The sequence below is a fragment of the Uloborus diversus genome, chromosome 2 (genome assembly GCF_026930045.1).
Source record: "Uloborus diversus isolate 005 chromosome 2, Udiv.v.3.1, whole genome shotgun sequence".
NCBI classification, from domain to species: Eukaryota; Metazoa; Arthropoda; class Arachnida; order Araneae; family Uloboridae; genus Uloborus; species Uloborus diversus.
The window spans coordinates 84117656-84145397 of record NC_072732.1 but is presented as its reverse complement, the minus strand read 5'-3'; the positions used below and the strand labels follow the sequence as shown (position 1 = coordinate 84145397).

The 27742-nt window shown below is 33.7% G+C and overlaps 1 protein-coding gene across 2 annotated transcripts in view; it reads left to right on the top strand.

Moving 5' to 3' along the window:
• The first annotated feature begins 23508 nt into the window (after positions 1 to 23508).
• The window catches only part of LOC129235266 (tyrosine-protein kinase RYK-like), a 106458-nt gene continuing 102224 nt past the window's right edge, over positions 23509 to 27742 (top strand). Inside the window, exon 1 of one of the 2 annotated variants that reach the window (XM_054868979.1) lies at positions 23509 to 24030. In XM_054868979.1, coding sequence (XP_054724954.1) covers positions 23916 to 24030 — 115 coding nt within the window. In that variant the 5' untranslated portion in view covers positions 23509 to 23915. The remainder of the gene's footprint in view (positions 24031 to 27742) is intronic. The other variant, XM_054868980.1, reaches the window with a different exon arrangement.

Here is a 27742-nt window from a genome sequence, read left to right as displayed (position 1 = left end):
GAACTTCAATTCAGACATCAAAGAAGAATACTTGGCCTTCTATGTGATGGAGATTTTGCTTTTACAATTTGGGAAATTGAAGAAGTATTTTTTTTTTCTTAACTTATTCTTACAAAGGAAAGCACTTAATACGCAACGTTGGCGAAAGCTAAGTTGCATAGTTAGCAACTTAAGAGCTTTTCTTGGCATATTTTTAGGAGGTTCACAAGGAGAGAAGATGAAATAAAGAAGATGGTGTTTTTTTAACTGATTTGCTTGATAATTTTGCAAATTTCATTGAGCAAGCTCCACGGGCTACAATATAACTCTCGACGAGTCACGTGGAACCCGTGGTCCCACATGCAATGGTCGGTCCATCACAGTTTTAGATAGTGAAATACAGAAAATCACGATTTAATTTTCTAAAACAGGTAAGGATTTTTTTTTTGGAATAGAAATTACAATTTCAAGAGAATAATTTAATTATTTATTACTTTCACGAATTCTTTTATAAGGAAGAATTATCGTAAGAAATAAAGCAATGCAGTCGACCTCACTTATAACGACCCCTGATTTAACGAAAAACGGTTTCAACGAGAAAATCAGAAAAATTTGGTTGATGCAATGTTAAGTCCATTGGAGCAAAACTCGTTTTTAGCGAGCAAACCCCGCTTAAAGCGAGCAATATTTTTCTGATTCATTGAATTTCTATTGACTTCCAACAAAATGATTAGTCTTAAATTCTTAAAACAAATGATGACGCGATGATGGCATTTTTTTTTAATTTGTAGTTAAAGAAGCAACGCATAATTGTTGAAAGTGAAACATTTCATATATGTTGACGTCAATGTTATCGCTTCCGACATACTGATTTCAGATTATATTGTAGCTTAAATTCCAGCTAATTCAAATTAAAAAATCAATGAAAGCGACGATGATAGATTGCAAAAAAAAAAAAAAAAATGTGGAGAAATTGAAGCTATACTCATCAACATACTCAGTGTCTTTTGATATGCGGAAAAACTTCAGTCATTTTTTGAAGCCTGAGATGAAAATGACGCTGTTTTGGTCAATGAATATTCCTCTAAAGACATCAATTGCTCAAAAAAGAAACAATAAGACATTTCAAAGGAATTTACCAACTTCTTTGTACTTAGCATTGTAGAAAAGTGAAAATAAGCACAGCAAGTTTGTAAGAATTTTAATGTTTTTTTTTCTTCCTAGAACGCGTTTTTTTACCAGCAGGGGAGGGTGGGGCACAGTGAGACATGGGGTACAGTCAGGGGCGGATCCAGAAATTTTTGTAAGGGAGGTCAAGTTTCAATGGCCAGCGTTATACACACCTTTTCATTTGCCCAGTAAAATGAGGTCAAATTTCTTATTCTTTCAAAGTATCCCCCCCCCCCCGCTCCCTTTCCTAAATTTTGTGCAACCATAGTCGTGGATTATATTCCCTCAAATTTTCAGTTTTTTAGATAAAAAGGTGGACACGTTAACATCGATTTCAGTAGTACTAATTCTCTGGATCAAAAAATTTAAGTTCAATAATAATCATCACAAAATTCATGCCACAGGGGGGGGGGGGGTCAGCTGACCCTTTGACCCTCCCCTGAATCCGCCCTTGGGCACAGTGAGACAAAGCTACGTTTTAAATTTTTTTATTATAATCTGTAAATGATGCTAGGTACCCATGAATCTGCAGCAATTGACCCTGTGGAATCTGGGATATGAAGTTGTTGCTTGTGTTTGAAATTAAATGATCGTTATTTTCTGATTTCAGGCAAGCAAAGTTTTTTTCTTAACTCTCGCATGCATCGATTTATAACAATTTCTTTTATGAATAAAAATTAGCCATCTGGTCACTTTCATTGTTTTACCTATGTAGCTAATTATCATTCAAAACATTTCGGATAGGCCGTGAACGAACTACTTAAAATGTTGAATTAAAAGAAAAAGACACGAGTGGGGTACAGTGAGACAATCGTAGTTGAGGCAGAGTGAGACGGCGTCAACCCGGCTTCGCGAAATAAGGCTGTTTTATGCATCTAACCCGGCTTCAAGCCGCGTTCAATGCAGGAGCGAATTCCCTCTACCTACATTGAAGGATTATTGGCGGATTTTTCCCACAAGAAGTACAATTAAAAGTAATTCCTGGTAATAAAGTTCTGTACTGTGTTTCGTCAATAAAAATTCTATTTTTAAATGAAATTGAAAACCAAAATAAAATAAATTAATAAAAAATAAATCAATTTGAAACAATTTTTTCAGAAAAAAAAGTATATTAAAAGCATATTTAGGAACAGTTGTGAAAGTTTTGGAGGATGTTGGAACCCTAAAAACTTACCCCTTAAGTACGGCCATGATATTGACAATCACAAAAAGGCAAAAATTTTAATTTAGAAATGGATTTAGAAGATCCAGACATATTTTTACACGATTGACTGATTAATGCTAGTTCTCACAATGCTGATCCTCAGTCGAAATTAGTAAAAGCGGTTGCATTTGTCACAAGTTATTTTTGATTAAATTTATGAAATTCAAGTAATTAAAAGAATGAAATAATAGGATTCATATTGAAATATAATATATATATATATATATATATATATATATATATATATATATATATATATATATATATATATATATATATATATATATATATATATATATATATATATATATATATATTGACACACAGTGTAGTTGTGATAAGTAATTAACTGATTATGCCCCAAATTATTTTCAGAAAAGTTCTGCAATGTGTTTTTTAATGCTCAATTTAACTATAAAAAAGACACACACACATAAAAAAAGGATATTCGCACATGGACTGATGGGAATGTAAAGGAGAATCCACGATTTGACAAAAACGGGTCTTCTCATCAATCCGGCTGCAATCCCCCTTTTATCCACCTTCCGCTTCAACCCGGTGTGAAGCCGGAGTGTGCGTAAACAGGGCCACTGTCTCACTCTGCCCCAACTGCCCTGACTGTGGTTGCCCCATCCTGAATTATAATTCGAAATGGATGTTTTTTTTAATTTAATTTATGATCTAGGAGTGTTCAACTTGCTGTTCATTTACTTTACATGTATTTTTTCCACATCAACTATGCGAATTAAATCACAATGGACGAAAATAGGGAGATTTTCTGACTTTGTAACTTACCTTCTGATTCCAAGTGACATTTTAGATAAGTGGATCATAATAATATGTAAATTATAAATAAAACTGATGCAAAAGAACCCTTTTGCTCTAGTGTAGCAATAAGTATTTTCTTAGGTTCTTAGAGTATCAGAGGATATCCAAAAACCGAAAAGAGAAAAGGTTGAAGATTGAAGAAAGAGCATAAATATAGGGTAAAAAGATATTATTGCAAGTGATGCTCCTGGGAAACAAATTTTAAAAGAAGAAAACACAAAAACTATAAAAATAAAAAAAAATGTCAAAAATATAGACAAATTTAGACTTATTTGACACAACTGAGGAGGTAGAAAATTTAAAAGGGGTATTTGATATTTTATCAGATTATTAAAATATGCGAAAATATATCTTCTGAGTTTTAAGAGTTGGAAAGTGAGACACTTGAAGAAGACTTTGTTATGATATTTGCCATCAAGCAGAAATACTTTTAGGTTGGAAATGTACTAATGGCAGCTGGTAACGATGGAGACTTGTGCATCTGTTTTTTGCGCAAAAGTAAAACCGTTTTGACTATTTTCATTTGGCCATCTGTGCCAGATATTGCATTCGCTCCGAATAAAAGTATTAACTTGTTAATAACAGTTCCTACGAAAAAAAAATATTACAAAGCTAAATCATGGTTTTTGTGGTTTGAAAATTAAATTTTTATTTGGATATACGATGAAATTTGAATCTTTTTTTTAGAATGATTTCATTTTGATTTTAAACGTTGACCATATTATGTGTCACTCAACCATATATGCTAACCCTCTATGCCTTGTATGCTGTCTCACTGTACCCCATGCGTGGGGCACAGTAAGACGTAATTTTACGTTTGCTGTGCTTGTATTATCTCAAACACTTTAAATAGTAGTGAAGTTTTTCTGTGTCTCAAAAGTTAGTGCACTTAAGCTGCATCACAAATCCACCTTTAAAATTTTCCGATTGAAACAAAGTTTCCATATATCTTGAATTTTATATTTTTCGTTTCATGATGCCCCACCCTCCCATACTCGCTTATAATGAGAAACGAACAATATATATATATATATATATATATATATATATATATATATTTTTTTTTTTTTTTTTTTTTTTTTAATTTGAATTTTTGGCATCTTGAATTCAAATTATGTTTTTCGCAATCACGAGCGTGTGTGTGTATGAATGCGCGTGTGTGTTTGTGTAGGCGCATGTGTGTGTGTAGGATATGTTCGCAAGAGGAGCAGCATGGTGAGGCCGGTCGACGCGACGGTGATGCTGGCAGACGGTGCTGACGGGAAAATAAAATCATAGGAATTCAAACCAGTCAAATGAGAACAATAAGCAATCGTGATTGCTCAAAAAAGATAAAAGCTTTTGTCGAATATCTTTCATCCACCTCACCTCTTTCACATTGGAAAAGCAGTTCTCTGCAAATTTGAGCAGTTTAAAGGGATAATATATTCTTTTCATAATTATCGTGTTACAGTTACTTGTTATCTTCCACAAAACGAAGAAGACATGCATCTAAGAAGCTCGTATCCATTGCTATTGACATACCTCGAAGCGAAGCACACTTATGCAGTTTATTTACATGTTTATGAGTTAGAAGAAGCCAAATGAATATGAATAATTGAATTGTTATTTTAGCATTGCGTAACTCTGCTACGTAACTAACGTTAACTATTTGTTTCCAAATTTAAATTAAATGAAATTAAAATCTACGCCTTCAAAATACCTTCTAAGCCTGTAAATTTTCTTAAATTTTACTCCTCCATATTAACCTTTTAAGAACACATTTCCATACCGTGCCTCCTCCCTCGTTTCAAATTGTTTGAATCGGTTAACGTTCAATCCTGAAATGTATCACAAAAACTATTATCCCACTAAACCATCAAAACATGCCACATAGCAATTTATATCCTAGGTTAGCTTCCATCGAAATGTCATTCTCCTAGCTAAAGCTCGGAATGATTAAGGACTTAAACGTCGTCCAATATAACATTAAGGTATTACAGTCATATTTGGAGTCCACCTGGGCCTTGCTTAAACCAGAACTTGATCACCATCTGCTCTTCCTTCCTCATTTAGAAACCTAATTACAAGTTAGGGAACATCTTACCAAAAAGATTAATACAGCCAAACGTCCTTTTTCAAACCTGGATGGAGCATTAATTTAGAAAATTGTGCCATCGCCTTACTACTTTTAGCTTTTGAAAAGGTAGAATGGAAGCCCGAAACGATCCAATATCTGAGCCAATTAAGTTGAATTTTTATGATTTACAACTTGTTTTTTTTTATAGGAACACGTTTTAGACATACTTGATAACAATGTTTGTTTAGTCGGTAAATGATGGTTACGCTTTTGCAAATTAAATAAAACATTTTTTTTTTCTTCTTTTTGTCACAATATTTATTCTGTGTTTGATCCAGAAGCTGTTACATTTTTTTTTTTAAATGAAATTTTACATATCGTGTTAGAGCTTTTTTATCTTCCACAAATATATACACTATACAAAACCGGTTTGAAAATTTTCCTTTACGAAAATTCTGTTCTCACATAATTCGTATTTCTCTTGCATAATGGGGTCGTTTCCAAAATTTTAAGAGTATTTTTTTCTGAAAGAACATGCTTAAAAACATAGGATCTAATCACTTTTTAAATAATTTGATTAAGTTTTATATTTTTAAAAAATTACTTAAATCGGTGCGCTTTTATTATTTACATTTCTTGCCGATGACATCACAAATGTTGAAATGCCATTGTGTTGCCATTCACAGAGAAAAATATTTAATTCGCATCTTTACTCACGTGTATTGGCAACGATAGGGTTGATAGCAAGCGTAGAGTGCACTTTTAATTCGCTTCTTGATTATCATAACGTGGAAATGCGGTACAAAATGCGCCAAAGAGCATCATTTCTGACGTCAACAAGACCACGCCTTGTTTGCAAAATCGGACATTTAAAAAAATTGATTAAAAAATAACTGTTGGGAAAATGAAAGAATTTTCTGGGTCCATGTTATTTTCTTTGCTTATTCTATCAATTTCAGTGACTTAAAGTATTACTTTTGACTGAAGGAAACAACCCCAGTACAAACTGTTGAAATCGTTCTTGATGTCGAAAAATTCAGAACTTAATTAGTCGATTGCAATTAGCCATGTCATCTGGTATGAGATAGAGAAATGACTATAGAATTAATCTAGAAAGAAAGTAGTATAAACTGGCAATGAAAAAATCTTAATGATGCTATGCTCATATTTTATCATTCGAATAAATTCGGAGTCATTCGACAAACTGAAAATTTTTCCCTTCCCAAAAATTCTAGTTCAAGGCCCCCTGACTATTAACCAAAACTATAAATCTTCATTTTGAGAAGAGCTTGATTTTTTTATTCTTAATTTTTTAAACTACTAAACCCTCACTTCGCAAAGAAAAGGGCCTTTCCTCTCCACTTTTCTAAGTTCATAATTAAAGATTGATCTAAAAATGTAAGTGTTGATCTTTTTTCCTGTTATAAGAAGAAAGGACTGACTTAATAAGATAGTGCTTTATATTTTTCTCATGCGATTATATAATAAAAAATAAGACAGAACTTTGAAATGGAAGGAGGGTGTCTACTGCGGCCGTCCTGTCAGATTATTGAGGCCGTGTTCCGAATTTTTTAGAGGTCTTTTAGTCAATAATGACGCTAAAATCCAATAATATAGCCCAATTTTCCACACAAAAATGAAGGAGAAAAGAAGTTGCTGTAGGGTGCTGCCCTCCTCAAATTTTTTGGTGCAGCAGCTGCCTATGTTATATGTTTACGTATAAAAGCTCGGTTTGAAAATCAAAACTTGAAACTTTCATGTACAACGGAGAAAAAATGGCCTCCTATATGGATTGGTGTGAAGTTCACGATCTTATAGGAGTAGAAAACTACTGAAGTCCTTCCGATACTTTCTTCGTTTCCATGGCAAAGGCTTGTTACAACCGGATTAATTTCAAAAGATTTTGTATCGGAAGGTACGAATTTTCTGGTACAAGAAAGGCTGCTGCAAAGACACGATTAAAAAAGAAAAAAGAACAAAATTTCAAAACGGTTGTGTAAAGTTAAAAATATAAAATCGTAGACTCCAGGTTAGTTAACTTGATTCTGAATTCAAAGAAAACAAGAAACTTTTCGAAGCTGGAAAAGATAGCTTTATTAATTGGGAGTTGCGTTTCTTTCGGAGCCCCGGAAGTGGATTAGGGGCCATTCATAACTTACGTAAAGTTGATTTTGGCAATGTTTGACAACCCCTCCCCTCATGTAAGGGTACGTAAGATTTTTCAAACTCCTCCCCCCTATTCGTACATAAGATTCCATTTCGTTTTTTAAAATAATAAAATGTTGATTAAAGTGAGAAACCAACGTAAATAAAACACAAATTTTGACGAAAGTACAGTTATTTCAAGGCTACAATGCAACCACTTCATCAGTGCAAAAAGCACACCAACACAACCGAAAGTCGCGAGAGAACTGACAACCTTATCCTCCCCTCTAACACATTTTAATAATTTTCCCAAGAGTTTAAACTCACTCTGTATAATAGTACAGTCGAGCCTGCTTATTGGAATATCAGTTAAAAGAATATCTCGCTTATTAATATATTTTCAATGTATTAAATCAATGTAATATGTTATTTTGATCCCGGTTAATGGAATAACCCGTTCATTAGTATATTTTTCATGGCGAAATGGCTATTCCATTAAGCGGGTTCGACAGTATGTCATGTGCTTGTATGTAAGTGTCTACTCGAGTACGTACGCGTATATACGTGTCTACCTGAGTATATAAGTGTTCGTATATATACGAGTATAAGCGAGTATGTACGTGCATAGTCGAATGTTTTATGTAAATATTAAAAATACTTGCATGTACCCATATACGTATTTGTTGATGCATTTATGTGAATACGTCTATTTACGTACCTACGCGAGTATGCGTATGCATACTCATATACTCGCATATTTTACCCCGTTTACTGTAAATACAATACATATTAAGGGAAATTAATATTTAATTTATATCTGCCTTATTCTTAACGATTAAGTGACGTTAATGTTCTTCTAAACGGAAAAACAATATTCGTTAAGCCTAATAGTATGACTATTTTACTCCATCTTACTTAAATTGTTCTAAAAAACTATCTAAAATAAATTCAGCTAACTGCTAATGAGTAAGAGTTCTTGAGACATGTAGGAAGCTTCCTGTGCAGTCAATCCCAAGAACGTTAAAAGAGGTGTTTAGACTTTAAAATTTTTGATATTCACACAAAATATTTTTTTTTTTTTGCCAAATAAAATTTTGCCAGTTGTAAAATTTTGTATTCAAAATGTAGTTTATAACTGCCTTACTCTATAATAAAATTTTTACGTTTCATTCGAACATTTATTTGCAAGCTATAGACATTTATTTGACGCATGTCTATTTTACCCCATTGACCACTTTACCCCACCAGACCCTATACTTTACACTCAAGGTTCCCCCGTACCTACCACTATACGTGGTAACCATGGATGGGGCTCTGTTTTTTGATCCAAACGAGAACCGAGCAATTCCTAGTCCAGTAAGTATCCCCAGTGGTATTAATTTGGAATGGGGACTTGGCGGACTATTTACGACCCATTTAACGTACCCCAGTCATTATTAATGGCACCCGGGACGCTCTGGTTACGAGTCCGGCGGCTTACCGAACAGACTACCACGGCTCTGGGAGGAGGGGTGCCCCTCCCCCAAAAATAAAAGTTATCTGCTTTTTTAAATTTTAAAAATGCAAAAATCTTCACCAGAGAGATAAAGACGAAACTTCTTTACAGTGATGTTCCTATAGGGAACCCCTCCATGTACGCCGTATACTCTCAAACATTTTTTAGGCATGCGTATAGCCTCAAGCTTCAAAATATTTCATTTTATGACACATCATGCATATGATCGCATACTCATATTGTGAATAACTGATAACTGGGAGTATCTCAGAAAATTTGATGGGAACATCACTGCTTCTTTGTAAACCATATTATGCAGCGAATTAAGCACCTTATAAGCTGTAAAATTACCGAAAAAGAACTGTATCATTCATATGCAACTACAACAAAGCTTAAAAGCAAAATATCCCCAAACCTTATCAGTTCTGGAAAGAAAAAAAAACGAAGAAAAGAAAAGGAGGGCTATTTTTTGTAGGAAATTTCCATCTCATAAGAATGCTTTCACAAATACATTTCCGCACACAAGGAAACCTAATGCCCACAAATAAAACCCCGAATGTTTTGAATCACATAATAAATAATATTCCTTTCCTGCTTTGGAAATGAAAATAAATTAAACTCATAATCAACAAGATTTACATGTAATACAAGATCAGAAAACTGAAAGAAATCCTTGTGGTTTATGTGTCCTTCCATGGTCGGTCCATAAATTTCTCCTCTGCGCGTTTAGAAGACTCAAAAATGCACCATTTGCAGCAGCTACCCGCGCATGCTTTCCAGAAAAAGTTTGTCAAGCGTGCCAAATACGCATAGATCACGATAACGAACCGTATGCGACATATTTATTACGCACTGTGTCACCATGCGCGAAATTGGAATTTAAGGTTTGCTGTTTCGTTATAGTTTCTTCCCCTTCGGAGCTAAAACTACATCCTGCGCCATTTTGCTTAAATGATATTAAGACATTTTTCTTGGCTTTTTCGCGTTTGTTTTTAGGTATGAACGCAATTCTGGGAGTTCTGCACGAGTTTTCCGAGCAACGCTGTCTGCTATTGACAGGCGATTCATCACCCTTTTTGTAAAAGATAAAAAAAAAAGTTGTTGATGGTGCGTTGCTCAGTCAACCATGTGATATTCCACATATTTTTTCCCGCCACGTTCGATGATAGTTTATTCCCTCTCTCCCTTTTTTTCTTTTCCATTCTCCTCTTCTCATTCCCCAGACCCCCCTTTTCGGTTTTTCAATTCAGTCAACACTTTAGCTCATTTTAACTTTTGGTTCACAGCCCTCTAAATTTTCGTGCTTGGAAAGGGAAACGGGAAGTTAAATCAATTGGATGTTTAAATTTCTTTGTTCATAAAACTTTTCCACTTCCATAAATAGAGGGGAAATTCGTTCTTGGAATATTTTTTGAAAGAGCAACATTGACTTAAATATCTGATTACTGTGTGTGACAAATTTCGGTTTATCTTAAAATGATTTGTTCTTGACCAAATTTTGTGAATCATTAATGAGAGAAACTTAATTATTTTTTTCATTTGGCGTAGCGTGGTTTCATATAGCGCTGGGAATAAACGATTCTCGGATGCATTAGGGATTTTTTGGTGATTCGTAAAAGCAAAGTATACTTTACCAATCATCATTAGCAAGCATATTCTAAAAGAAGGTTCGGGCTATTTGTACTAAACATTTAGAAATCATTTAAATTAAAGTTTTATACATTTAAATTCCTTGAAAAGATTACGGTATGAATGGAAAATGACCAAGTAAGCTGTGTGCTAAAATATGATTTAAATAAAAAAACAACTTGCATAAAGCACAAGTTATCGAGAAAAAAGACAGCACATAGCTATTTCAAGGCTGCAATTTAGCATCTTTTGCATCAGTGCAAAAATGCTCAACACTCAACACAAAAGTTGTGAGAGAACCTGCGTGTTTTCTCCCGAGTTTCATTAAAAATATTCTCAAAGGCAGAATGCTAATGCACAAAAATGAAAATCTGATGCAAAATTTTCACAAAATTAAATATTGGAGGAGAAAAAACCCTTGATTAACCCTGGTTTGTATCTTTTTACATGGTATCATGCAAACTTACAGTTGTGCGAGAATAATAATAACATTTCCTGTTATTGCAATATAATTAATTATTGTATCGAAAAAATATAAATTGTTTTAATTAATTAATTATTTTTAATAAACTACTCTTGAAAAGTTGAAGTTTTTTACTTTTTGTGTATTTTAAAGATTACAGAGGTAATTTATTTATTTATTTGTTTGTTTGTTTTGGTGGAAGGGGCGAAGGGGAGTTCTCGTTTTATGGGGTTGCTCCATAGTTGGGGAGGGGGGAGGGGGAGTGGTGCACCACTGCTCTTGGTTACAATTTATGTTAGCATTTTAGTCTCATGACATTTATTTAAATTCCAAATTTGGCTTTTGTTATTGTGATTTAAACTCTCTCTTATAAAATTTATTTATTTTTTTTATTATTTAATTTATTTAATTTTTTTTTTTTTGAGCAATCACGATTGTTCATTGTTCTCATTTGACCGTTTTTGGTGTCCGTGCCTTTTTCAACTTGGACCAGAAGCCTTTGCAGCACCACCGCCCACCGTCCTCTGCTGGCGGCGCGGCGCGGCTGCTCCGGTTTTGAGCTATCCGCTTCTCCTGGTCGGAGGCGTCCATGTCCTACACACACGCACGTTCACACACACACACGACTTCACACACATACACTCACACACACCTACGTGCATACACACAGGTCTACGCACACACAACTATGCACAAGTAACCGCCCAGGAGGAGAGGCAGACTTGGGGGGGGGGGACAGGAGCAGTTTCTAGAAACAATAACTCCAATGAGTAGGGTCCTGTCTCAGTTCGTGATTGCGAAAAACATAATTTGAATTCAAAATTTCAGAATTCAATTTTTTTTTTTTTTTTTTTTTAAGTGTATAGATAGAAGTTTTGCTTATATCACCACCGGGGATCTCCTTCCACTGTCGAATAGCTAGAATGCCGCCATGTTGGATAAATATAAAAGCTACAGAAATATTACTTCATTTCAAGCAACAGCAATAAAATACGAACGTTTCACCTGCTCTATTCTTTCCATCATGGTAAAGATTAGAACCGTTTTATCTGAACAAAAAAGTCGTTATTTTTTCCTCTTCGATATTTGATATTCAAATAGCAACAATCAATGCAGCACTCTTTATATGGGTAACAAGTCTTTTTTGCAGATGAGGGTCGGAAAATAACGTCAAAAATAACTTGAAGTAGCAAATCCTTTTCTTATAAAACTCTAGAAAGTGAAAAAAAAGTTTCTTAAAAAAAAAAAAGAAAAATAGAGGTCCCGCTAAAATTGTACACTTGGAGAATGAAAAAGAAAACAAAATTTCCACTAAATGATGGAGAGAAATAGCTAGAATATAAAATTAGCACTGTTATTGGGGAAAGTATGCTTCTTTCGTTCTGGGAGAACTACTTTTATAATATAATAGATATCTAATAGGCACCTTTTGCTTTATTTCTCCGTCTTGTTCTGTGGATATTCATTATACCTCAAAAAAGAGTCAGACATTTATTTATTTGAAATCCCCCTCTCCCCAAGTTTTTTTGACATAATTCATTTGAATTACAAATTATTCTTCAGATCACCACTTGAGTGCACCATTGCTAACAATCTTAACTTAAATATTCGTTACCACTGTCTTAGAAAAATAATCACAGTCTCATAAATATTGTAATACTTCTCTCTAAATAAATAATGAAATCTCAGCAGTGGGACGCTAAGAGTTTCGACTGTAGACCACCCACAATCTTGCAACACTTTTGGTCTCAAAGGCTATCGACCAGTGGTATGCCATATTATTATCATGTTCGGAAGTTGGCAGACTGCCACGTTAAAGAACAGAGTCAAAAATTTTCATTCGTGGTTAACCCGGCAGAAAGCATGAAGACAGAACTTCAATACAAATGTTACACGCTTGTCATGTTGAATGATTTTAATGCTTTCCAGCTAGAGATGGGTCTTTTGTTCCGCTGGAGTTGGTAAACTTTTCGCTCTTTTGAACGTTGAAAAGCAGAAGTTGATGAAGATTTTCCAACAGATATATAGAAGAACGTCTGGCTTTAATTAAGAATCGCTGATGGCGGAATTTCATTGAAAAATGGAGAAATCACACATCCCACTCTTGCTGCCTTCGAAAAGTAATATTGTGACCTTTTAGTTTGTCAACCTACAAAAGATTTAGTAATAATTAATGTCGTTATAATATTAGAAATATGTATGTAAATGTTACCCTGGATAAATCCTATTCACATAATTTCAAACGTAAATATATTACATGGATGTATTTTTTGTAAAATTTTAAGCTCTTCATCAATGCTTCGTTGATTTCATATTTCTATCTGGAAATTGATATGAGCAAATCCTCATGTATATAATAGCCAAAGACCGAGTGACGCTCTTGACGTCATCAACAATGAAACTCGCGGTACAGCATGATAATTTGGTAATAAATATGTTTTGGTGATGTTTAACATCCAGGAAAAGGCTTTATTGTGACAAGGACAAGGCTGAACTGGATCCGATAACTTAACTGTTTTACTGGTAAAACTGTCATTTCAGTTGAATGAAGAAACGAAACAATGAATGCTATCTATTGGAGTTGAGGGTTAATCCAGTGGAGTAAGGGTTAAAATTTCAACCATCAAAATATCACCAAATAGGCAGTTGCTTCTTGCAAATGTATAAGCAATTTTCACCCGTCATATCTTGATGGGCGATTTTCTAGTGTTTGTATAAGCATTAAGAAAAATATAGTATGTATAAATGCGTAAACATCAAAAGTTGTGCCTCCATTTTTTGCTTTAATCGTTAAAAGAAGGCGAAGGAAACTAATATAATTTGATTAGTACTGTGCCGTAAGCACAGAAAAAAAAACAATTGAATCTCATTTGTTCTCTTTTGAAATTTCTCGCAAGGTTTCAATAAATCTCCGACCAATCGAAAGATCTGATTTTTTAACATAAGATTAACTTTGCTCAAACGTTTTATGTCGATTTAGAGCGTTCGTAAACTAAAGTTTAATAAGAAAATCGACACTTAGCATGTTCTTTTTACGGCCTTTTGAGTCTTTTGGGTTCAATTATACGGTTTTTTTTGCCTTTTTAATGGGGAAGAAGTGCCGACTTTAGTTTTCAACTTATGATTTTTCCCTTCGCATTTTTCACGGTTTCTTTCTCTCTCTTTCATATGATACAGTTGCACCCATTTTAGAGAGACCGTATGCAGCAAATTTTTGGCAGTAACGTAATAACTTCAATTCCCCTTCATGTTTTACTGTGCGTTGTTTTAACTTTTCAAAGCCCCCTCGACTTCGCTATAAATGGGTAAGTGCGATTGCATATATTTTTGATCACTGCCTCCGATTTGATTTAATGGCTACATTTAATGGCTACACTGTTACAAAAAATCCAAGTACCCATTACGGTAAAAGTTACTGGTATCCATGTTACCAGTAACATTTACGGAAAAAATAAGGAGTTAAAAAACGCAATATGTGAGTATTATGAACGATCCCTAGACTTTCGTATTAGCAGGCGGCTTTGCAGACCACTATACCAATTCGGAACTTCAAGTGACGGGAAATATGTTATCTACTTCGCACTGTAAGTCATGTGGTGTGTTAATTGGCACTGCAATTGTTTATTTTTTTCGGTATAATTCACTGTAATTTTTTTCTGTACTGTAAACACTCCATTTTACTGTAATATTTACCATAAACGTTTCTTGAATTTTTACAGTACAAATTCTTTTGTAAGCAAAAACAAATGCTTCTTAGCTTTTATTAACAAAAAAAAAAAAAAAGCTTTGTATTTATTTTCTTAAAACTGAAGTGGTGAGACATGCCAAGAAGATCACTAAAGTTACTTTCTCTTCAGTCAAATCGATAACTGACAATCACAATCTGTACACCTCTACCCACCATCTTACCACCTCTACAGAAAATTCGCTTCTCCAGGTCTTCAACACTTTTCCGAATCAGCCGCTCCGCATCAATCTATAAACCCTCTCATCCCACCCCCGGACGCTGATTTCGAAAACACAATCAATGGTTTCCGCCACCTGTTGAGGAAGACAGATAGATAGACGGCTGACAAAAGATAATAAAGGAGCTCCCGCAATCTAGTGCTGAATATTGGGGACGAAGGATGCAGCGAATAGGGTGATATATAAGTGGAACGTACGTTGCGTCTTCCATTAACTTGCGCGACAGAAGCCTTTGATCGATCCAGCACGGTAAACAATCACGTCAGTCGTATCCATCTAATGAAACAAGTTAATTTATGATGCGTTGACCTGCCTAATGAAAATTCAATAGGCTGTTGCTTTCTTTTAATGTTTGTTGATTTCATCCCAAGGGTCAGTCGCGTGGCTTTCTTAATTATTCAGATTTGACGCACGCGTCTTATCGCCGAGAATGATTCCCTAATTATTGAGAGGTAATAAATTACTAGACATCTCTTGCGTTCGAATTCCAGGTTATTAAAGTGTTTTTTCAAGTGCGGTAAATAAAATGTTGTTTTTTAAGTTTTTGTTTTTTTCTTTTGATTTTAATCATTTGTCTTATCAAATCTTATTTTTGCCATCTGAATTTTTGAATAGAACTCTTGCAAACATATAGCTAATCTATTCCGCCATTTTGTCTTAACGCAATGTATTAGAGAGACAACTACATAGGTATATTTTCTATTTTGCAATCCTAGTGCAATTCTAAATTATATGATAAATCTACACAGTTTGTTTTACAACCCTTAGTAAAATTTTTAGAATTCTAGTTGGCTGTTTTCAAAAGAGAAAAAAATGAAAATCAGCACCGTTATACGTGATTGGTAAGGCATTTGCTGCATTCACATTTTAAGAACCTTTTTGTTTAGTATTTTTTAATGACTGATTACAAAAAAAATGTGTTTAATTATATTCTACGAGAAAGTTTTCGTATTATGGTGTCCATTTGGCACATCAAACTGAAATCAACAGTTAAAACAGATTTATCTAATGCTACTTGAAATTTATTTTAAGAAAGAACTTACATAAAATGTTATTAACACTTAGTTTGATTGTTCCAAGTACAAAAACAGCCTAAAGAAAAAATCTTGAGGAATAACAAGCGAAAATATTCAGGGGCAAAATAACGACAGAAATATAGATATATTTAATGTGAAATCAGGCATTTTGAGCCTGCTATGCTATTTATAGAATTTTTAAAAAAGAATTGACAGTCCCAAACAGAGTCAGTCGAAAACAGGTTTAAAATTCCATCATGATCTTTCACCATAGGAAAAGAATAACTATTCCATTCAGCTCCCACGAACCATTTCACTGGAGTTTATTTAGACAAATGGGCAGAACCGGTTTATAGAGCAGCTTTGTGGAGGGAGACTAGAAATTCGGGGGGTGGGACGCGAAGACTGTCAAGTGGACAGTGGTCGCTTTGTGCCCTCGAGTGACAAAGTGGACAGTGGGCACAATGCCTGGTGTCCCGCCTCGAATCTCCCACCTTTCATTCTTTTCCTCTCCTGCCTCTGGTTTCCATCGGTTTCCATACCTATTTTATGTTTCGTTCCAACACCTGCCCACAAGCAATAGAAGTAAATACTGGAAAAAAGGAAGTAGATATAATGAAAATGGAGCCAAACTGAAAAGAAACTACGAGAAACTACAATGTTTGGGAAATCTTGTTAAAGCTTTCGATTGCTAAGCGTCAACTTTTTTTTCCCTTCTTTTGTTCGATTTTCTTTTCTTAATTTGAAGGTCATTAAAGAAAACGCTGATTCAACACTGAATTCTAACTAGTTTTTTCTTATTTACTTATATATATTTTTTTTAATAACGAAACTATCCTGTCGTGGGCAGGTGAAGAGCATTAACTGCACATTTTTCTTCTTTTCGTTTCTTTTTTTTTTTTTTTTTTTTTGCATTTTTTTTTTCATCTATTGCACGTTAGCTTTATTGTATAAGCTTGCTTATTCCGCAAGAAAAAACAAAAGACGTGAAACGCGTTTTTAAAAAGAAAAACAACAGGAGCGAAAAAAAAAACTTTATTCCAAAGTTTCCCCCTTGTAGTATTTTACGCGTTTTTATAAAATAAATTGTTGTAAATATTCTTGCATCGAAACTATACTTTACAAGTAACTTCCAAGTTTACATAGCAGAATTGCACGTGTGTGTTTTTACGGTATGAATAAAAATGGCGTGGTTACTTTTAAAATATTTTATTTATTTACTATTTCCTTTTTTCCGAGTTTTGTTTTCATGATTGGCAATCCTATAAGAGGAATATGACTTCATTTATACTTACACTTACACTGCGCACGAAAATAGATCTAAAAAATCCAGGACATGGGAAATAGACGAATAGGAATGACCGTCGCAAGAGCTGCTCGAAACAAGAGTTTTTTTTTTTTTTACATTTCGAATAGCTTTAAATACCTTACGTGATGTAATGATAAAAAGCTAAATTTGGCAATTAAATATATGATGGTTAGGGTGCTGAATTTATGACTACTTTCGATCTACTTTTTAAGCGCACACACAGACACACACGTTCACTCAGCCCCCCCCCTTCCCCCCGAGCATATATTTTAATATAAAGGTGCAAAACGTTTTACCGACCTAGAAATACATACGATTCAGAAACTAAATTAAGGTAAACATTGAACGAAATCTTCTGGAGATGCTACGAATAATAATAGGTAATGCTATCAAAAGGAATCAGCGAGTGCAAATATTTGAAGGACATTTCTTTCAGTAAAAAAGACATTTTCTTGAGCAAAATTCTCACGAAACGAAAATTTTCTGTGCACCTTTTTTTTTTTTTTTTTTTTTTTGAGCGCATAAAACTAAAAAGTCTTTTCTATATAATATCTCATATTTATACACATAAGTTGAAATATTATATTATTTTAGGATATTGACTATTACAAAGTTGTTATCATGATAACAATTCTATAGCCACTGGAGTCACTGTTATACATTGTGCATTCGCCATTTGAACAATGCTATACTGCCGCGCTAAGCTCAAAAGTCTTAACTGCAGCCTGCAGCTGAGTTCAAAATGAGAAGCTTAAAGTTTTGCCATTCCATGTATTTGATTCAGATGCAATTTTTTTCAGATTTTTTTTTAAAATTATTATTATTATTTTCCATTGACAAATGACCATAAAACATCGTCTTTAGGTAAAATATGTGACAAAAACCACCAGACGACCGTAGCTCAATTTTGATAAAAAGTGCACATAATACTTTTGCGCTTAGCACGACAGTATAACTTTCCAATTTAGACTTTGACTACTAAATAATAAACGTTTTATGATGTTGAAAACACAGGATTTTTCAATGTTACGTAATATTAAGTAATTAAGTATTTATTACAAGTAACCTTAGTTGCTCCCAAAAGATAAAAGTTGTTTGCAACTAATATACAATATTATAAACAATTGTAGTATGTACTTAAATAAGAAATAACGTTAAATTGCACAAATTGCAGATTACTGCATAACACGTGTTTCGAGGTTACAAGAAACCCTTTTTCAGGTTTCCCTTCGAGGTTTCAAAGAAATCTGAAAAAGTTAACATCTTAATCAAATACATGGCTGCACAAAACTTTAAACGACAATTTCTCGTTTTGCAGATACGACTCTTGCGCTTAGCACGACAGAATATGCAATTAGTGCAATTAAACGTTGTACGTTGTTATTTGTTATTTTATTTTTCATGCGCAATAATTTTTACGCAACTTTAGTTGTAAGTTAGTTCACTAATATCTATTATCAGGATCGTGGTACTTTTTGAATATGAATAGAATAGGAAAAACTTCTATTCTGCATTCGAAAAATATTTACATTTCGGGTTCCATTTCCGAGGAAGCATCGATTTGCACCACGAAGTGCTACACAATTCCACACTTACGCAACACACGGAAACCTTCATTTTCAGTCCAACAAACCTAGAAAATCGCTGCCTGCCAGGAGAAGATTCCTGGTCCTAGAAATCTCTTTTATGCTCCAGGGGGACACGATCACAAAAGAAGGGATTTCGCGGATTCTTTGATCCCCGGTATGAAATAGGAAACCCTTACCGCGTTCTTCTTCCACTCTGGTTCCATATGTCACCTAAGGTGGGCACATGGTTGAAAATTTTTCCTATTTTTTCCCGTCCAGATCCAGATATTGGAAGATTTCCTAGACAAGAATGAGGGAGATAAGGTTTCTTTTCTTTGTCTCAGTGGGAAGTGGAGAAATAAGATTCCTTATTTTTCAAGAAACAAATTCCGCGCCTCACGGAAATAATTTTATTCATTCATGCAGATAAGGTTTGGGACTAGAGATGCATGCTTTCGGATTCGGTTCTAGTGTAAAGTATTTTTGAACAGAATTGGACAGATTTTCTGCAGAAATGAGAGTGATATTACTCATGTACTTAGGAAAATAAACACAAGAAAAAAAAAGCAAATCATCTTTCAAATCACGTGGGAAAATTGTGGCAGGTAGAAAATTAAGGCTCTCTATTTTACAAGGAAAAAAATTGGTATTTATGAAAATAATTGAAGCTCCTAGAAAGAAAGGGGTGCAAGTGCTAAAATGAAAAAAATAATAATAGAGAAACTATAGTACAAAAGGTACAAGAAACTCATCTATTTTAGAGGTCTTGGTAGGTGATTGTTAGTACCATCACCTGTATTACTAATGCCACAGTATGATTTAGAAAAAACTTTTCGATGGAAGTCAGCCTACGATTTGAACTTCTTAGAAGGGCTGCGGAGTCGGAATCAAAGTTGTAGAGTCGGAGTCAGACTAATTTTGGGGGAAAGGAGTAGGAGTCTGGAATAAAAGTTTTAAAATTCCAAAAAGAGGAGTCGGTCATTTTCTCCAAAGTCATTAACGCTGCCGGTGCTCGCGAAGTCGGAGTCGGTATTGACTTTGAGTTAAAGGAGCCAAAGTCGGAGTCAAAGGCTCTGAAATTGTCGGAGTTGATCATTTTCCCCTCGCCCTGCCTTATAGTGTTACTCACTTATATTGATAAGGTACAGGACTATTGTGCTTTAATGTTCAGTTACAAATTATTTTTTAATAAAATTCAGAAATTTCTTTCCGAAATGCAGGCTTTATACAAGAAGCTTAGATATTACATATTTTAAAGAACCTCAATTTAAGTCACTTGTACAAATGGGACTCTTTCTCAATAATGTTATGTCCTACATCATATCAGTTCGACAAAATTTCGAAGACGCAATTTTAAATGAATTAATCTTTAACATTTAAAAAAATAGCGAAATGTATTTGAGCTTCACTGATTCATGTTGCACTTTTTGCAGGAACCTTGAAGCTGGAATCGTTTTTGAAATTTTGACTAATAAAGAGAATTTAAGAAACCATCAGCATATGACTTCCCCTATTGATCAACAAATAAGCTGATAATTTAACAGGCATGTGCCCCTGAAAGAAAAAAAAATAATGATTTAAAGAAAAAAAAAATATTTTTGAAAGAATCGCAAATGTCATTCGTAAAAAATTTATAATGATGAAAATCACGCAACTTTATGCCTTTCGTAATATCAGTTACATGAAGTAGACTCTCGTTTTACGCGGGTGTTACGTTCCCCGGAAATACGGCGTAAACCAAAACCGCGAAAATTGAGACTTAATATTAGTATTAAAATAGGGGTTAGGTTCCGTAGATAAAAAAAATTCCGAAGATAAAAAAAATTCTAGTGATGACTAATTGTATAATAAGTTTATTGTGTACTTATATAGATTTCTATGCACAACATGCATAAAGAAAACACCAATTAATTTAGTGTTTATGAAAAGGAGCTGGCCATGATAGTCTTTTGGCAGTCAAGCATTTTTCTCTGTAGTTCTTTGCATAACATTAAGCATCCATGATTATTTCTATGATAGAATCTTCCTTCACTAACAAATCAGAAAGATCATTTCTATGGTCAAGGAATGGTTCAAAATTTTTAATGTTAATGTTTTTTTTTTTTTTTTTTTTTTTTTGGTTCTGTGTCATCGATGTCGGTATTACCTCTTTTTTTGTCCTACTTTGTCATTTCTAAAAGCTCTTCTTCCAGTGAGTTCTGAACTGCGTGAGTTTATTAACTTTACTTCTGGAAAGAGCTCTAGAACCAATCGCATAAAATGTTTCCAGTGGCCCAAAAGCTCTATTATTAGCACGCCAAAATGCAGTTTGTTACGTGTAATCCGAAATCTTTAGGAGTTTGGATTTTTAAAAGGGGAAAATTTTATCTGTTTGCATTGCCGCATCCGCGTAAAACCGAAACTCATCCGCGTAAAATAAAATAAAGGTGTCAAATTTTAAAACGCGTATAATCGAAACCGCGTAAAATAAACCCGCGTAAAACGAGGGTCTACTGTGAAAGCTCTTATCTTATCAAAATAGTTAAATAAAGCACCTCCAAATCGGAATTGAAATAAGGTGTAGATGACAGATTCGAATGTTAATAAAGATTAACTATTAACCAAAATGAGCGCAAACAAAAGCAGAGGTTTAAATCATCACCTCGAAATTACTCTCCGTTTTGAAAGCAAACAAGAGCGAGAGAGAAAAAAAAGGAAAGCATTTAGGTGTTTCATGAAAACAGAAATCAAAATTTCAACAAGGGATTATTGTTCTGTCAACGACTTCAATGATGCCTTCGCACTGATTGAGCTCAATTAAATGATCATTTCTTATGTCGGGTTAAAGAAATGCAGTCAGGGTTGCCATCTTGGCGTCGTATTGCAAGACGTTAGTTTTTTTCTTTTAATTCTGAATAAATTCGAGATATTGGTGTCGCAAGTAAAGGATTTTTCAATGGTGTGATTTCGCGTGAAATTGAAATTATAGCTATAATGATGAGGAAGGGTTGGAAATGTCTGGAATGCCCTCGAGGGGGGAGAAGGTGGGGGGTCATAGCACTGACTGCGCTATTGACATTTTTACTACAGTTGATTTTTCAGGTCTTCTTGTTTTCATTCGAGGGGGGGGGGCACTACTTTTGAGGGGTTGCTTATCATTTGAGGTGCTGCCCTACTTCCCGTGGGGGGGGGGGGGGTAGTACCCATAAAAGAGGTAATACCTGATGTTAGGCCCGTCGTTTAGACTTTTTCCAATGCAAAATGCAAGTTTCATCGGAAAACAGAAAAAACCACGTTCACACATATAAAAATATTTATTTTTCAAAACCAGAGGAGATGTGATCCCCCCCCCCCTTAAGTGCCAGATTGCCTGCTGTGACTTACCTCCCTATTAACTTTCATATTCATGACTTTTATTGCATTTTTAAAAATTGCATTTATGAATAATGTAAACTATTCAACTATTCATGATAAAATAAAGGCAACTAAAGACATATTTTTCTTTTTCAATTATTTTTCCCATATTAGGATGGCAATACACTACTTTTTTTTTTTTTTTTTGCTATTAAAAGTTATTTACCGAAAATTTTCTTTTTTCGGCTCATCCTACTGCAGAGGCAGCACCGGTAGACAGTGGTGCTCGAAGAGAGCCCAGGTCCAAAAATCAAAAAATCAAAGGAACGTCAACTATTGTCCAGTGAGCATAATGAGAATGATAAGAAAAAAAATTAAAAAAAAAAAGCTCATGTGCTAAAACTTGAAAATAATAATGATGATGATAATGATAATAATAACGTAACGATTAAAATAACAGTGAAATTATGAATAAAATTAAATATGACTAAATACTTATTAAAGATAAATAGGAATTTATTTTCTATACAGTTACTAAATTGAGAATTAGTTTAGGAATTAAACCTTTGTTTGTACTGAAATGAAAAATTTTATGAACCATCGTTAAAATAAAATTTATTTTTAGAACGTTTATGCATTTTAAAATCTTTTATTTATATGTCTTTTAAAAATATTAGTCACTTTCTCGCAGCACATTTGATAGCAACACAATTGATTTTATTAACAATTAATGCATTAAATTTCATTGATTTCATAATTTTATTGAAAATAAAAGTGATTTTTAGGATTTACCCTAAATGACACCTTTAGTTTATATAACTAATGTGAATATAATCATTGACGTGTTCATGTTTTCCAGAAATAAAAACGCATTCAAACACGTAGATAACGGGGTTTTTTTTTTTTTTTTTCAGTAAATTTTAATTGCAAATAAATTGCTCGCTTAAATAATAAAGTTGTATTTCACTTACTGTTCTAAACTTTCCCAATTTTTGTAAGCATTCATTATATACCTATTATTTCAATCAAATAATTGTGTGAAAACTTTGTTTAAACATTTTTAACAAATTTCAACAATTGATAAAAGTTTCCAAGGAAATTGAAAATATTGTCTAAAAATAGTGAAAGAACTTCAGTAATTTTGAAATTAACCTCATCGTTATTAGAATCATTTTCAATGCATATACAACACGTGCAATCACTATTATTTCTTCAGTACTTTAAATTTCACTTATATAGTGAAAGCTATATTGGCGGAAGAAAAGATTTTCCAGATCTTGGCGATCAAAGCGTTCGCCAACTTCGTTTAGGAGTACCCACTCGGTAACCTAGCAACCTGTTCTCATACAGGACCCAGCCATCAGCGGGATTGGGAGGTAACGATTGCGGTCAGTTATTTACTCAAAACCCCGGTAATCGTTCCGCGCACAGGTATCAAGTATTTCCATTGCAATTTGAGAAATGTGTTTAATTACCAGATAAGGAGAATCAACAGGTGCAATGCAATGACAGAAAGAATTTACTGTGCTGTCGGACGCGATGCTTTTGCTTAAATAAACATCTCAAGCTATTTAAACAGCTCTAAAAACATGGAAATACAGTCTGTGTCATACGATTATATATCCTGAATTGAATCTAGTTCTTTCCACGTTATGGCTTGTGCTTTAACCACAGGTTTCTTTGCAAAACTGATCTGTGAATACTTTCAAGAAAAATATGTTTTCGGAAAGCTTTGAACATAAATTGTTGTTATGGTGCCAATAACATTGTTGCAAGTGTTACTGCACTTGACTTTTGTGCTGATGAGAGGTGTAGCAGCATCATTTAATTTGTACATACGACCACCTGAAGTCAAAAGATTATTGGGTATGTAACATTTTTGCAATAATATCTTGATTTTTAAAAATGAGCTTTGTTAACATTTCATCTATTTTTGATATAAATGTAGGTTTCTCCGTGAGTACATATCACTAACTAATGTCAGTGCTATGTAGTCAGAGGGACTGACTTTTAAAAGTCCCAGGGAGGAGCATAGTCCCACATGAGGTGGGGCAGGGGCGTGCACAGGAGGGGGGAGAAAGGACACTTATTGGCCCGAGCCTGAACAGGGCCCAATATTTTTAAAACTAGGAGTGAACTATAATGGTAAACAATATGGAGGGAGCACGAAAAAGTCATTTGTGACGGTCCCCAAAATTCCTGTGAACGCCCTGGGAGGGGAATAGCAAATCAACGGTGCCCTGGGTGAAAAAGTGCGATTAAAACTTACAACCGGTATTTCTAAGCGTTGGGAAAATTGAAGATAGCCCGTGACACGATCTAAAAAATGTACCCTGTCATTAATGGGGAAGGAAAGGGGAGGGGGCATTGAAAAGTAACGTGATTTGATGAGGTGAACAAAATACATCATATATGCAGTATGAAGGGCTCAATTTATATTTTAAAAAAAAATGCAGGAGCCCCATAATTTTCAGAACATTAGTGCTTGTATTTACACTTGAAACAGTCTGATATTATTCATTCTTTTAAAATTCACTGAAAAGAAGGAAATACAGAATCTGAGCTAACGTAAGAGCCCATGCAAATTAAGCCCAGCATATATGTGTGTTGTTGTATTGTGTGTAAATATCACTCACAGTGAGCAATGTCCGAATGGACATTGGACAACTACGAAAAAAGGACAGAAGTCACCCTCCCCCCTTAAAAAAAAGCTTTAACGAAGTTATTTTGTACTATAGAAGAGGGGTATGTGTCCATTAATGAATTAAGTTGTCAGAATTCAGTATCGTAATAAAAGCCAACTTTCATGAATGTGCTACTCTTACTAGGTGTAAATAAAAAAGCAATTGTACAGTACTATTCCAAATAATTTTCTTGCCTTTCCAGGGCTTCGCTTAACACAAAAATTCCGGCACTTATACTACCGGGTCCTATTCAAAACTTAATATTTGCCTCTTTAACATGGAATTTTAGTGATACAAAATACAATTACAGGAAAAATTATTTTAGTGTCGAAATTTAAAGAAAAAAAAAGCATTTAAAAGAAGGTTAAAAAAAATCAAAATCTAATTTTTCATCTATCTTGATAAAATTTCAACAAATGCTACAATGGAAAGGTCAAGGACAGTATCTGCAGAAATGTATTTTTGAGATATTTGAAGAAACACGTTTTGTGTTCAAAACTAATAATTTAGATAAATGTTGGAATTGGACTTTTTTTTTTTTTGAGCTTTGTTTTCAGCGGAAACCAAATAAGCAGGCTGATACAGTAAAGCTAAAGTACAGTTGATGACAAAAATGCAAAAAAAAAATATGAAAAATAAAATTTGCAGGTACTGCTCTTTACCTGCCCACGGCAGTATGCTATTAAATTAGTCTCCGCACTCGGAAACTCCAGACGTCCATTTAAATTGTAGTTTAAATGCCTCCTTAGTCCCGCCGTTGATTGCTACTGTCTCTCGTTTTAAAAGTCCCTTAATGAATTTTTATTTTGCACATATACTCAAGCCTGTTCTTGTGCTGTCTTTTTTTTTTTTCTTTTCTTTCTTCTTTTTTGACGTGTTACATAAAAATTTCAATCAAATTGGGATTCAATTGACTCACTTCTCTTTAAAACGAGTGCTTAATAGGGTAATTTTGAGCGATTTGTTTTCGCGATTTTTTTTTTTTTTAATGCGTTTCCTGTCTACCGTACAAAAACAGGTTTGAGTGTACTTTTAGCAGGGTTCGAAAACATCATGATATTTTCGAAAATATCCGATATTTTGATATACATCGGATATTTTTAATCAACACAAGCTAGTCTTTAAAAAAGTAAAAGAATCCTCAAATCACTCTTTATTTTCTTATATCATTATTACAATATGTGGACTTAAAATTGTTTTCTTTCCTTATTTATACCTAATATTTCATTTTACATTTTTATCGATTTTAATGGAGTTAGTTTAGTATTAGTTGTTATATAGTCATTTTTCTTCTGTTAGCTATTTTTACACAGTTATATGATTTAGAAGTAAAGAATATGCAATAGCCAGCGCACAGTCATTAGACATTTTCTTTTTTTCTAACCAACATTTCATATTTAATGAGGCACTTTTAATATGACTTAAAATTGTTACATTACTAATAATTTTATGAATACAAAATAATTATGTTACTTTGCTGTATTAATGAACATTACTATGATTAATCTAATTTTTATATTAAAAATACCGTAGTTGGAAAAAATATACATCGAAAATATCAAAATATCATGATATTTTCAAAATAAATATCGGATATATATCGCGATATATATCATGATATGTATCGACTAATATATATCATGTGAGATCAGCGAACCCTGACTTTTAGATTCCTTGATCTTATGATCAGACTGAAATAGAAGTCGAAATAGAATGCGTTATAATTTTTAAATAAATTATAACTTACTAACGCATTAGAAGGAAAAAAATAAATTGTAAAATTTTGACTCATGTAAAGAAAATATTTGTTTCAAAAGTAAATAATTAAGTGAACAATACTTGTCAATTTTAAGAAAATCCGGTATTTTGAACAATTTCTAGTCTGAAATTACTAGTCAAACCCTATAAAATTGTAATCAAGAACTCAATCCAAAATCTCTTTCTCTTTGTGAAAGGAAATATTGTAGTCGCGAATAATTTTTCAGTCAAATATCAGCCTAAACCTCCATTTTGTTCACCTACTAATGAATGTTGAGTTGTTTTTTTTTGTGTGTATCGTGCTTATGTATCTAAAAGAACGTACGGACACCCGAAATATCTATTTTGACGATCCCGGAGTCATTTTATTACCTAGTTACCTTCTTCAAATGGTTACCTTCGGCAATGAATCATTTTGACAATTTTGTACCAAATTGATTTTCTTTTCCTACATTTATTGCCTTTTACCTCTTAGTTTCACAAAAAAAAAAAATCTAATTCTGAAAAATAAGTTACCCGTTCACTTCGTAAAAAAGGTGTCTAGTTGTAACAAATTTAAAAACATGCAATGTTTTTACAATGCTTTCCAATTAGAATTTTACTAGAGAGATCTTATTTTACTCTTTTAGTTTGTATGGTTAAATAATAGGGTAACCAGAAACGGGTTTTAATTTTTATTCAATAAAATGTATAATTTCCCTTGTTATCAATTACCTATTGTAGTGTACAAATTTTCAATCCGATATAAATCTTCGATAAAAATCAATTGGCATTGGAATAATATATCTGCAGATGGCCTTTTAGACTGCATTGTAGGGAGAGTATGGTGGTAAGACAATCCATCCACATAAATTTTATTTCCGGGTTCAGCGTAAACATTGTGGTCTTTCATAATTATGTTACTGAATCATGCTTTTTCTGTTGACAATCGCTGGAATATAATCACCCGACATTGCACCATCTGTTTTCTCTTCGTTCCCAACGCTGCAACACTTTCGAAGTGACAAAAACTTGAAGTATGGCTGATATTCAAAATGCTTTCTCCAGATATTTTGTTCCAAAACCAGATGATCATTATCGATCCGAGATCGGAAATTTGCACACTGTAGTTGGAGCAAACCTAACTTGGCAGCATT